At 56.5% G+C, this 13,875-nt stretch overlaps 1 protein-coding gene across 1 annotated transcript in view; it reads right to left on the bottom strand.

Annotated features, from left to right (window-relative positions):
* The window catches only part of TPH2 (tryptophan hydroxylase 2), an 83,451-nt gene that overhangs the window by 58,259 nt on the left and 11,317 nt on the right, over positions 1 to 13,875 (bottom strand). Inside the window, exon 5 of the mRNA NM_001197120.1 lies at positions 13,365 to 13,432. Within this exon, the coding sequence (NP_001184049.1) occupies positions 13,365 to 13,432 (68 nt within the window). The remainder of the gene's footprint in view (positions 1 to 13,364; positions 13,433 to 13,875) is intronic.

Genomic DNA, 13,875 nt, shown 5'->3' with positions numbered 1-13,875 from the left:
CGGGAAAAAAAAAAAAAAAAGAAAGGCAGCTTTCAGGAGCTTCCACTCACCACCGACTCGGTCCTCTTGCCAAAGAACTGGAAAGCAAGGCTTCATATGCACCGCGGGGGACGGACGGCGCTCGGGGACGCCCGAACCCAGGAGGCGGCGACCGCGGTCACCGTGGAATCGAGGCCTAGCCCTGGGAGAAAAACCCCTGGCATGAGACGTCCCGCGGAGACAACCAGGAACCTTCTTTGGAAATACTGAGGATGACCCCGAAAACCCTGCCCTGTCCCCACAGGGAGGACAAAGTAGAAAACGCAGAGACCGAACGTCACCGGGGGCAGGTGCATTGATAGTTCTTGTAGGCATGTCCTGAGCTTGCTCACATCGTGTAACAGATACGCTTTGAAAAAAAAAAAAACAAGAAACAAGAAACAAAAAAAAACAAAAAAACAGATACGCTTTGGATACTGAAATCTGGGGACACCGACCCACTGAGGCTGTACCCACAAGAGCTCTTTCTGCAACAACGCTTTGCTCTTATTTAACCATCTCCTTGATCTCCTCCGCCAGCAGGTCCAGCCACGGGCGTTCCTCTTACGCTTTTTTTTTTTTTTTAATTTGGGGGATTAGAAAATATCTGATCACAGTGATCCGCCCTGGCCATCCCCCAAAGTCCTTGCGGCTCGAATTCCAAATGCAAGACACAGTGTGTGCGCATGGGGCGGGGAGCGAGGCCGCGGTCCACGCAGGAGACCCGACGGGCGGGCGGTATTGACCCCAAGGCGGCAAGACTGGCTGAAACACAAGGCGGATCGTGTTTCTTGGGAAAAGGGTTGGGAGTGAGTGGCAAGAAGCAGACAAACGGTGAGCAGAGCATTGGTGGGGGGGCACGGGGATCTGATGGAAGCCGTCAGGACTGAACTCGCTCCCCACCGGGCTCCGCGAAGCGCTCCTCGGGCCGGGCCGGGCCGGGCCAGGGGACGCCTCCCGTCCTCAGCCCTTTGTCGCCTGGGGGAGGCCGTCCCTCTCATCCCTCTTGTCCCTCTGTCTGGGCCTCAGCTCTTCTTCCTTCCTCACCTGGGGTGGAGCTCTCTTGCCCGACGTTCCCACCTGGGGCTTTGCAGAAGGGAGAGGAGCGGGGCTGAAATGGGAAACTACGTCAGCGTTGCAACTCAGTGGCCACCAGCAGCTCCTCGAGGGGCTTGGACAGGCGCTCGGAGGAAATGTGGAAACCTGAAGGCAGGAGGTCTCTATCTCTGTGCCTTCTTGGCTTAGGACACATGCAGGGGCCGCCTCCACGGGGAGCATCCCGCATTCTGCGTGTTTCCAGGGAGCTCTCTGTGATCCGTCCTCTTTCCTTCCCACCCGAGACAGCATAGAAGGATACAGGAGAGTGAGACTGACATTATTCCCGCATTGGAAGAATAATCTTCATGTGGATCCGATGTCATTTTTTTTTAAAAGATTTTAAATATTTATTTGGCAGGGGGAGTGGCAGAGGGAGAGGGAGACGGAGAGGCAGGCCCCCCCGCGGGGCAGGGAGTTCCCACGTGGGGCCCCATCACAGGACCCCGGGACCCCAGGACTGTGCCCTGAGCTGCGAGCAGATGCTTCACTGACTGAGCCACCCAGGCGCCCCCCAATGTCATTTTTCTTTTTTTTTAAATCATCATTCAGGGTGGCTCAGTGGTTTAGCGCCACCTTCAGCCCAGGGTGTGATCCTGGAGACCCGGGATGGAGTCGCCACATCAGGCTCCCTGCATGGAGCCTGCTTCTCCCTCTGCCTGTGTCTCTGCTTCTCTCTCTCTGTGTCTCTTGTGAATGAATAAATAAAATGTTTTTTAAAAATAAAAATAAATAAAATAAAATCATCACTCACAAAATGTATTGCCAATTGTCACCGAGCGTCTGGGGCACCGCTCACACCCAAGGTGGCAGCCGGGCGCTGTGATGTCAGGCCGCTGGTGACCGCGCTGGTTCCTAGCACCACACCTGCCGGCCCAGGGGCCTCATGCACAGAGCTGTGCGGTCAGGGGGCACCTGCCTCCGACACCGGAGAAAATGTTGCCACAAGCCAGGAAAACAAACCCTAAGGGAGTCAATGGGTTCCAGTAAAGTTTAACCGGAGAGCAAATGCCATTTTTCTACTCATCTCCAAGAGGCAATGAGAAAAGTCTAAAGCTCCCGCATCTGATAAAGTCACACTTCAGAACTCAGACTGTAAAGGACACTCAGTCACGTTAGGAGGAAATGTTGTCACTGATACCCGGGGGCTGGGGGGGTCTTGGGGGGGCCGGAGGGCCAGGGGGCCAGGGGAGGCCACACTTCCCACTCATTAGCCTGCTAGATCCATCCCCCCATCACATCCTGTGCTCCTTGAAGGCAGGGATCTTTGTTTGCATTTGCATTTTCCTGTCCCCGCCGCCCAGAGTGGAGTCTGGAGCATCATAGGTGTTCAACCAACCAATCAGGCCAAAATAAGCCACAAATCTAAAGGTTGAGGAGAATCGTAGCCGCGTGTCACAAAGCCGCGCGTATCGCAAAGTCACAGATACGCACCTGCCTTACGTCCTCCCAGCCTCGTATTTCTACTGCTACAGAAAAAGCAAGCCCAGAAACTTGGAGATTTTAGGTTTTCCGGTAGCTCCCACTTACCCTCTGCGCCACGGGCTTTAGGCGTCAAGTGTTCCTTTCTGCGTGATTTTCTTAACCGGGGCTCCCTCGGCGTATCATACTCGTCGTGACAATTGTCATGAGCAAAGACAGCAGCGTGTGCAAACCCAAAGGGACACGAAAGCCAAACGTAGCCGACCACAGAGCTGTTTCCTTCGCTGCGCGTCTTAAGGAACAAACTTCCGGAGACGTTTTCGAGCTGCAGAGCACGACGGCCAAGTGCCGTCTTTCAAAACGGAGGCTCGCGGGTCAGCTCACGGATGTAGGAACCATCTGAGTCACATCAAGATTTCAGACCCCCCCGAGCTGTCCGGCCTTCGTCAAGGGGCTCCGTGAGCCCGGGCAGCGGGGACAGCTATGTGACCCCACAGAGCAAGTGTCGCGGTGCAGGCTCGGGCTCAGCGGCTCCCCTAGGCCAGCCAGGTAAAGAGCATTTGCCATCATGTATTTTATTTGCTTTTGCAAATGAGTTTTGCACACGTGAATTTTTTGCAAATGAGTCTACGGGCCCCAAGGAACCTTCAGATGGTAGCCAACAAGCACGTGGGCTGGTTTTGTTCACACTGTTAAGATCGGGGCCGCGCTTACGAGACATAATGCAAATCCAGCCCCGGGCGCTGGGAGCCCGCTGGAGGGGGGTCTAACTCCTGGACGTTACGTGCTGTTATGTGTCCCGAGCACCCCAGGATAGGGCCTCCCTCACTTTCTCACCTCGCAGGAAGCCCTCCTCTCATTCTAGAGGATGGATCTTCTCCTGCTGAAACTATTGTGCAATTAGCCCCGAGCAGCCGCGCCTTCAGGCCTCACGTCCATCGCTAGGCCCGTGTTCAACCCACCAGGGAGCGGAGCTCAAAGGAATGCGATCCGGACACGCACCGCGATTGTGGCGGGCTCGGGGTGACGGGGCCCGGGGTGGGGGCTCCGAGGCACCCCCGCCTGTAATCCCACACGTCTTGCATCCTGACCCATAGGGACAGGGGGGCCCGAAGTCTCCCGGTGGCGATGAGGGAACGTGGGTGCCCTGCAGTTCACGGCCCCAAGGGAATTAATACCAGCCGCCACCCATCCAGTCAGCGGTAGCAGGAACACGGGGGCACATCACAGGGAGGGTGTCAGGTAATGCTCACCTTGTGGAGCGGTCGACGGCGAAGGAAACTGAGGCTCACACGCCGTGCGATAAGACCCGACGGTGGCAAGCGGCGCCGCAGGGACTCGGCCATGGAAGGCCCGCTCTGCAGGCCCCTCCTAACCACCGCACCTCGGTGCGGGGTCCCGGGCACCTGACGCATGTGAAGCACTGAGTTTGGCCTCCATGTCCTGAGTTGAAAGCGAGGGCGTTGGGACGACCACACCACACTGGGAAGACCCCATAGTGTCACCCGTGAGGCTCCCAGACACCCGACGATGGCTCGGTGCAGCCGGATGCCCCCTCCAGGCGAGCGAACAGCAAGGGGGGGGACATTGCATCGTTCCCCTGCAGGGTCGGGAACAGGTCCAGAGATGACAGCCGAGCGCTCTTCTGGATGGACCCGCTCACCCCCCGGGACTCGCAGAGAGCAAGGTCAATCCTTCAGGCTCACCGAGATCATTTTAAGGCAAAAGACTCATACCTGGTTCCCGGCGATCAGCGTTGCACCTGGGTGCCACCCCGGTCCTTGTCCGTAAGTGACATAGGGCCGCACTGTGCTCGGGCTTTCCCCAGCCGTGGGCACCACGATACAACCACACAGCATCCACCGGGGGCACTCACGCACATCTAAGCCCACCGAGCCCAACAGGTGGAAATTTCCAAGTTGATTTTCCCTTTTGTCTTTCTTTCCGCTCTCAGGCCCCCTTCGTCTCAGCCGCTGAGCTGAACTTCAGGTAAAGAGAAACGCTTGGCAAGGAAATGACTGTTCTCTAAAGCCTGACATCTTCCAAATCCTCCCAAGGGCTGCGCATCCCAGGTATGCGGAGGACGCCGTAGCGAGCCCAAAAACTCTTAACATCGGTCATTTAATTCTGTTGCTCTTGTTTTCAACTTGAGCGCGGTCGAATGGAAGCTGAAGCTGCCACGGAGACTGAAAAGAAGGGGGACGGGATGGGGACGGGGGACGGGATGGGGATGGGGGGGCCTCTTGGGCAGAGAAAGATATTTAGATTCTGCAGAAGAGGCACTCTTGGGAGACCCTAACATGACCTTCCTCGGAATCCATTCCGGCCGTCGGGGAAATGACCCCAGCACCACAAATATTTGGATTTGTTCTACTCTTCAATTTACCGCTCCATTTCAGAGAAATTAAAGCCTCCACAGCTGGTGTCTATGCAGGAGCCACAAAGTACCCAAACAGCCACATAGATCCCCATTTTGTTCAAAACCTGGGAAAGCAAATCAATGGAGGGTAATGGAACGGGATAGAATTAGCTTACTCGGGGAGAAAACGTATTTGGCGGGTTTTCTCAAGAAGGGGGAAAAAAATTCAAGCTTGGTCCCACATCACAACGGAGCCCACAATTCATCCAGGTGACCATCTGCCAACGAGACGGGTGAGGAAAACAAAATTCAGGACAAAAAGTTGCAACCCCGACTTCAGTTTCCTCCCCTGTTAGGAAAGCATGACTTTCCCCTTTCATCCTTCTGCCACCTTCTATTTGTGATGTTTCCAGTTAAGAGTCGCCTATCCAAAAATAGGCAGTGTGGCGCTCACAACTCCTGCTAGTAACGGATTTCTTTTAGCTGCCTCCTGAAACCAAGCAGGATCCATAAATCATGGCTCTTCCCACACGAAATGAGAAATGCTAAGGTCAACTGAAACCTCTGGGAAGGTGGAGAGGTGTGGCCTCCGCAGTTACGGTTCTGCAAGTCGTGTAACGGCCAGGGCCCCCCGGGAAAGGCTCCGCATCATGAATCCTGCGGCGCAAACAAAAGCTAACTTGCCATAAAAAAAATTTTTTTTAATTAAAAAAAAAGGGGGACACCTGGGTGGCTCGGCGGTTGAGCATCTGCCTTCAGCTCAGGGTGTGATCCTGGGGTCCTGAGATCGAGTCCCACATCGGGCTCCCTGCTCAGTGGGGAATCTGCTTCTATGCCCCTCCCCTGGCTCATGCGCTCTCTCAAGTAAATAAATAAAATCTTAAAAAAAAAAAAAAAAAAAAAGGATGGCAGTAGCCCCAAAGGCTTTCTGTGAGCTTATAGAGCGAACATAATAAGCCAAGTGTTGAACACGGTGCCCGGCGCTCGGCGGGAGTGTAACCAAAAGAAGCTAAAACTACCCAAATACGCCAGGGGAGGGGTCCCACCAGCAGCCGTTCAGAGACTGATCTGACGCGGGCCAGCTGCCCCCCACCCCCTGCCCCCTCTAATCTTAGCTGACACTCCCCTGCCTGGGAAGGCCCGGGAAGGCCTGGGAGGCGGCCAGTTTTTCAATTAAAGAAGCAACCCTGTGTACCTGAGTCACATGCAACTGAAAGGTGCACACATGCACACCTGCTTATAGGTGTGAAAAGCTCCTTTAACCCAGCCGACCATGGAGCCTGAAAGTCAATGATCCATTCACTCCCTAAAGGTCTTTTATTCATTTTAAATGAGCTTGACATATGATCACATGGAATCGAGGAAACATTAGCCACGTGATCCGTCATCATAGCAATCGTATCTGTCATAGACTCAACCGCAGCTTGTACGAGCCAGCACCTGGGCCCGTGACCACTGCTCCTCCTCCCAACCACACAAGGTACATAAGTACTATGCTTGTTTTCAGGTAAGAGCACGGATGCCCGGGCAGCCCAGCTGGCCGGGCATCCCACTCCTGATTTCGGCTCTGGTCACCATCTCGGGGTCCTGCGATGGAGCCTTGCATCAGGCTCTGCACTCAGCAAGGAGTCTGCATGAGATGCTCTCCCCCTCTGTCCTTCCTCCCTCCTCTGCTTGGGCGTGCGTGCTCCCTCACTCTGTCTCCCAAATAAATAAATCTGAAGGGAAAAAAAAAGAGCACTGAGATGCAGAGAAACCAGGTCAGTGCTCACGGCCATGGAGCACGAGTGGTGGAGCGGGAGTTCAAACCCAGCTCCGTCTAGCTTCAACATCAGACCTTCTGCCACAAATGGTGCCACACCGCTGCTTTCACGGGGATGCTTCTGCTCCTCATACCTTAGCACCCGTGTGGGATTGGATAGACCGGGTCTTGAAGACAAAATGGAGCACAAGCTCAATGCATATGGTAGCCAAGCTCCCCGCGGTGCTCAGGGAAGCCTTCCTCCTGGGTTGTGCCGTGGTGGCCCCTGCGGTGCAGCACGGCCGGGCCGCGGAGCCAGTGGAGCACGTCAAGAGGTTAGATTAGAAGAGGCATGCTTCCTTCTGGACAACCCGGCCTGAGGGAGGCCAGGTGCCCCCTCCTGAGGACACTTGGCAGCCCAGCAGAGGGACCCGTGTGGGAAGGAAACCAGGCCTCCGGCCAACCACCGTGGGAATGATCAGATCAGAAACAGATCTTCCAGCCCTGGCATCCTCTGGTCAAGAGGCTTCATGACTCCAGCTTCGTGAGACACCCTGATCCTGACACACCCAGCAAAGCGCCTCCCTAATTCCTGACCTTCAGAAACTTCATAAGATAGGACATGCTCGTCGCTTTAAGCTGCTCAGTTTTGGAGTCATTTGTGAGATCGAGCCCTCCGTTGGGCTCCACGCTCGGTGGGTGTCCACTTGAGATGCTTTCCCTCTGCCCCTCCCCAGGCTCTCATACGTACTCTCTCCATCTCTAAAATAAATAAATAAATCTTTTTAAAAAGAGAGAGATTTGGAGCACGCGGGAAGACCAAAAGGAGAGACCAGCTGAAGGAAGAAAAATTATAACAATATTAGCAAATACGCATCTCCTAAGTGTTCTAAGTGCTGTTATTATTTAACCTCACTTAGTCCCTATAACAATCCTTTAAAGCGGTAGTAGAGTTACCCCGGTGTACAGATAGGGAAACTGAGGCATCGAAGACAAATCACTTGGCGGAGTCACTCAGCTGGCGAGTGTTGAAAGCTGGAATCCTCCCCAGGCCGTCCGGTGCAGCTCCTGGCCTCCTAATCACACCACGCCCGGCCTCTCAGATTGAAAGAAAAACTGGAAAAAGCAAGGAAGGCCCGCCACGGGGGCCAGGGGGCTGAGTAAAGCCCAGGCTTTGGGTCTACACTCTGTGCTTATTGATTGGAGAGAGAGAAGAGTGCAGTTCGCTGGATCCAGTGCTCCACCGACTTGGTTTAATCCTCAGAATCCTCCCAGGAGAAAGGAGAGGTCATGTTATCCCCATTTCACAGAGGGGAGAACTGAGGCCGAGACACGGGTTCAAGCACTTCTCCCTGAATTTGAAGTCAGACGGGTTGTCGTGGCAAATGAGGGGATTTTCCGACTTTCAGCAAACTCGGGCGGGCGTGTTGCACGCGCCTCGGCGACCTCACTCGCTGACCCCGCGTTGCCCTAACTACATTTCAGACCGCGGGCGTCCGACACACAAATCCCAGAGGGAGCAGCACCAGAGAAGGACGTGAGGGGACCTCCCGCCTCAGCTTCCTCCGGAACAAAGTGCATTCATAACGAAACACAATCACGACAATATTTGAAATCAATTAAAGCCAACAAGGGTGGCACAGTTAAAGCCAGAGCTCGGGGCCTCTTTCCAGGAGAGGAAGACGGATTGAAATAACTACCACCACCCCCTCCAAAGATATAATCAAATATGCGTGCAGATCGGGGAGGAACCGTCGTACTAGGCCCGCGAAGAAAAATGTGCTTATTTCCAGCCAATTGGGGAAAAAAAAATGCATTCCCGATTCTTCCTCAATAATGTGGCAGTTGTGAGGCCCCCAGAAAGGCGGCAAAGCGAGGGCCGAGGCCGGGGTAGGAAGGCGCCGGTGGCCGCAGACGCCGCCGAGCCCCCCCCACCTTCACCCCCATTTTCACGACCTCCACCCGCTCCCTCCCCCTCGCCCCCAGCTGCGGCCTCGCACCTTCCTGGGCTGCACCGGGACCTGGTGCCACGCGCATCCTCTCCCACCCGAATTCACAGCGGGACGCTTGGGCCACCGGTGCCTGGGGCCTTCCACGGAGGCCGTGTGTGCGCCCACGAGCCTTTCCTCCACAGCTTTGGTGAGGAGGCACCTGGGTCCCCCGGGACCCCTTGGCAACCCCGGACCCCGATCCCCAGTGCCTGGACCCCCGACCCAGAGGAGCCTGCAGGCCCCCGCCCCGGGTGTCTATAGGGACTCTGCATGGAAGCGGACCGTGCCGCTTGGGCCCTGTAGACACCACCGCCGGGCCGCCCTCCACCTCCGGGCTGGTGGCCACCATCCTTGGAGCCTGCTGGGTTCCCGTCCCAGACTGCAAGGTTCTCATGTTCTCTGCTCGCACTGATTCTGCCCCCCGCTTCATCCTTGCAAGACCATCACAGGAAACACAGCCTTCCACGCGAGTCCCGCACGGGGCGCCCCGGCCTTGGTGTCAACACCTGTTCCCTGCATGTCGCCTCTTGTCCCTCCCCTTCCTCGGCCCCAGGCACCCGGACTGCGTCCTGCGGTCCCTCCAACAGCCCCACACGTCCCTACTCCATCGTCCCCTGTATTTCCGACCATATGTTTGACCCACGTGGGGCCCAGAAAGCCTAACCATATTATTAACAGGGAATCGAATTGTTCTCTACAAGTCGGCACGGTCCCTAATTGTATCGGCAAATCGTAGTTGCGGGGACCTCACCTGCTGGATTTTTAGGACCACTCCAGCCTCAAATAATCTGCTGCTCGGACCAGCAGTTCCAAGCTTTGGGTTGGGACATCAGGTTGCACATGCAGCCAGCAGCCCCTCTAATGAGCTCATTTTAAGTAACTATCGTGTTCATGTTTTTCCTTTGCTCTCTCGGAAAGCCATCAGCACTAGAAAAGCCCCTATTTCAATTAAATCGCATCTTTATGTTTCGTGAACTAAAAGGATGCCCAACTTATGGCATAGCCAGCTGGAGACGGTGGGCCAGGCCCACCTGGGGTTCGGTAGCACAGGGGCACCTAACGCAAGCCCAGCCGGCACCTAACGCAAGCCCAGCTCCAGCCTCCCGTCTGCCTCCGGCGTGCACCCAAGCACGCCCTACTAGCCTCCAACCATCCTCAAACTCCTACTCAGAGGAGCCACAGCAGCACTGGCATAAAAGGCACCGGGAATGATTCGTTTCTCTCCACTTTGCACAGGTCCTGGGTTTGTGCTTCCCAGATCTAACCACGCCTGATGGGCACCTTCGTCTCCCACCAACCTACAAGAAGCACCAAGGCAACTGATCTGTTGTCCGCATTCTGGCAGCTCCCCCCCCTCCAATACAAACGGCAAGACGGCTGCATCCTAAAATCTCTCCATAGAGAGGGATGTTGGTGTGCACGCAAGCTCCAGCACAGGCTTCTGATGACTTCTAGGGACACGTGAGCTACAGGAGTCGTTACAGTGGCCCCATAAGCAATGGCACTGACGTAGGCAAAGAACTGATCAATAGTTCAACTGGAAAGTGAAGAGAGCCTGTGCCAAAGGGCAAGAGGCGATAAGACTGAGGGACGCTTCCAACCTCAGCTCGTGCACCAGGCCCTGTGCGGAGCACAGCACGTGCCTTCTCTTTGGCAATCCTCCCTACAGCCCTGGGAGGTGCCGAGACACACGTTCTGGGGGAAGAAACAGGCACAGTGAGGCTGAGCACCCAGCGAGGAGGCAGTGGAGTCAAGACGAGCCCCAGACTGGCCCCAAGGCTGTGAGCGTTTTGTTGTGTTTAATCTCCTGGCTGTTGGAGGTGGTGAGCCTGGACTTGGCGCTGCCCAGGGAGAGGGCCATCGTGGCCCTGGATTCCAGACTGTCTTGGTCAAACACCCTTTGCTTTGACCCTATAGCCACCACAGAACCTTCGGGTTAATGTTTAGCCTACCTGGGGTCACGACAGCAGGGAGTTTTGTGAACCATGTGAGAGTAGTTTCTCCCTGGAAAATGATGAATTGGCAGCTCCCTGCCTGCCTCAGCCTCTCAAACATCCAGTCACTGAGCCAGGGCCCTTGAACCTATGCACTTCCCAGCCCTGTAAACGGGGCCTGGATGCTCCAGCTCCGTCCAGTGCCTTCTTTGTATACAGTCCCCACCCCTTCCAGCTGGGGCTCCTGCAAGTCTGTGTCTTGCTCCAACAGTGTTTCAACAGAACAGACCCAGGGATGCCCCTTGAGCCTCCCACCTTCCAGCTATAACCTTCGGAACCATCTTCTCAGCCACCCTCTGCCTCTGGAAACAGCCAACACCATCTTTTGAGCTTAGCTTCCTTATTGCCCACCAACCATGAGCTCCCAGATTGGTCAAAACCATCCCACCGAGGTGGAGGCCTGGTCAGCATGCACCTGCAGGCCTCCCGCACCTACCTCTCTCTGTGCCTCTAGTTCCACCTTGCTGGTGCGGCTCTGGAAGGCATGGGTCGCTTCCCCATCCTCAGAGAAGCACGAGGGTGCCCAGTGCTTCTTGAGGAGGCAAACATATGGCAGCCAGGCCCTCCTCCAGGATGCACAGAAGCCATCCCCTGGAAGCTGCCACGGTTCTGGAGGAGAGCGTGAAGCAGGCCCCTCTGGATCTGCATGCCCAGGCTCTGCCCACACAGCCCCCCGGCTCTGTGACTTTCCGAAGAATCATCTCCTACAGGAGCAGCTGAAGCTCAGCAAGGAGATAGCAACCACCTGGCCAGCTCTGCAGAGCGGCGGCCCCAGGCTGGGCTGCTGGGGGGGGGGGGAGGGTATCCCTTCCAAAGGCTCACCCTATGAGAGGCCTCTGTGGCATCCCCCTCGGTGCCAGGGCTTCGGCCTAAGCCTGTCCCCGCAGCCATGAGACAGCTTCTCAACCACCCTGAACTTCTAGGTCGTGGACCAAAAGGAAGCAATAAAGCTTTTTGCAGGAAAAAAAGTCTTCACCATTTCCAACCACTAGTGTTTACTTTGATTTTCTGCAGATCCGGCACCTAAGCTATGGGAAGCCGGCAGCCGGACACTCCCATCATCTTGCCTCTACTCTCCTTCGCTCTTCTGCCCATATCAGCATGTTTTCTTTAAAACAAAAAGACTCCCCAGGATTGAGGCCCCGTGAAAGGCGTTGACTCCCTAGATACCCCACCAGTAGGCTCAGCTTGCCTGGCCCAGGTTCTGGGCTCCACCAAGGAGAAATAAGTGACATTTGAGTGGCTCCTTGATCGCCGTGCTAACGAGATTCTTCACGTGCACACGTACAAACACACGCCTCTTCCCAGTCACGTAATACCTATACCACCTGTGCGTAAAACCCATATTTATCCATCGGTTCCCCCTAAAGAAAAAAGCTCTGCCCAGCTCTGAGCTTTTGTCACGTCCTGCATGCGCCCCTTCCACGACCCACGTACAACCCGATTCCCCGGGGACAATCTGTGAATCAAGGGAGCCAATCTTAAGTTTCACAATCAATTAGTGGGGGGCTCAGCAGTTGAGCATCTGCCTTCGGCTCAGGCCGTGACCCCGGGGTCCCAGGATCGAGTCCTGCGTTGGGCTCCCCGCAAGGAGCCTGCTTCTCCCTCTGCCTGTGTCTCTGCCCCTCTGTGTCTCTCAGGAATAAATAGATAAAATCTTTAAAGGAAAAAAAAAAAGTGTCCTGGAACAGAGGAGAACAAAAATGGAGCAGACACAGGTGGAAAAGCGCGGGCCAAGCGGTCCTGGTGTTTAGGGTCATAAAAGCAGTGGAGAAAGAACGGAAGGCTGCCTGGGGCTTGGAGGGCGTGGGGAGAGCCGCGGACACACAGGGAGCCAGAGGGAGCCACCCGGTGACCCAGCGGGGGTGTCAGGTGGGACCCTTCAACTCAGCTTGAGCCCCTGTGTGCCTTAGTCAGCAAAATAAAAGGAAGAGGAAAAAGGGAAAAAGCCACCAGTGACATTCTCTAAACAAAATATCTGAAATTCTCACCCAGGACAAAGTTGCCCCACGGGACAGTCAGGCTGCCCACCTCCTCGCAAGTAAAATAAAGCGACTCCTGTGGGGCAGGATCTAGGCTTTGCCCCGAGGTCAGGCTCCCGCGGCTGCTCCCAAGCCAACGAGGGGGCGCCCGGTGCAGGTGTCCAGGTGCCGCTAACGGGAGCACAGGACACGGAGGCCGGCCGGCCCCTCCGGCTCCCCGCACCCCCTGCACCTGCTGCACCCCGGCCTCACCCCCGCGGCCTGGGTCAGGGTGGGGCTCTCCCCGAGGCCCCCACATGGTGAGGACCCTCCCCCTCCATGAGAAGCAAACACAAGTAAGTTCCATGAAGGTGCTGGCGTGACCCCCGGGGGCATTTCTGCAGGGTCCCTCCTGTTGCCGGGAGGCTGGACGAGGAAGGGGGCACTGGGAGGGGGGGTGTGGAAGGGGGCACCAGGGGGCGTGGAAGGGGGCACGGGGGGCTGGTCGTGGAAGGGGCCCCGACAGGCAGAGTCAAAGGTGAGACTCGCACCCAGGTCCCACCAGCGCGGAGGGCCCAGCGGCCAGCGGGGAGCGGCTAGCAGCAGGTGACCAGGGCCCGCACGGCAGCAGGTGCGGTGGCCGTGACGTCACGCGGCTGTGGCAGCCCGGGGACCTTCCAGCACCTGTGCTGCATCCACAGCAGCAAGTGCTGTCCGTGGTTGGTGCACGGCCCGCAGGTGGCGGTGAGGACAGGAGCTGAGCTCCCACACCCCGGTACTTACTACTTGTAGCCCATGGCCACGTCCACGAAGTACTTCCTTCTCTGCCGGTAGACGTCGTCCTTGAATCCCTTAAACACAGGAGAGATCCGGTTATTTAGCAAAGGGGCCGAGCGGTGGGCGCCAAAGGCCTAGCAGGTGCGCCGGAGCCACAGGAGCCGCGGGGTGACGAAGGGGACGCAGGCAGCCGGCCCAGCCCCATGACCCCCATTATCCACGGGCCCTACTCACTGGGGCCGCGTGGGGGGCACTGAGCCGCTTGTTGGGGTCACCAGCTCATGCACCCCGCTCATTGGAACAGGGGCACATGCGTAGTCACTAGGGTGACCTAGTGGCCTTAGGGTGACCCAAGTGCCACCGTCGTGTGTGAGGCCAGGACGTGCCCCGCCCTCAACAACTCTGTCGTTCAGGATAATCGGTGAACCCCCAAAGGAGCAGCCTGGACAGGTACTGTGGCTTCCCGTGCCCTGTCCCCGGGCCTCCGCACTTGCTGCTGCCTCGTTGGCAACCTCGG

The sequence above is a fragment of the Canis lupus genome, chromosome 10 (genome assembly GCF_011100685.1).
Source record: "Canis lupus familiaris isolate Mischka breed German Shepherd chromosome 10, alternate assembly UU_Cfam_GSD_1.0, whole genome shotgun sequence".
Taxonomy (NCBI): domain Eukaryota; kingdom Metazoa; phylum Chordata; class Mammalia; order Carnivora; family Canidae; genus Canis; species Canis lupus.
This window is presented reverse-complemented; position numbering and strand designations above follow the sequence as displayed.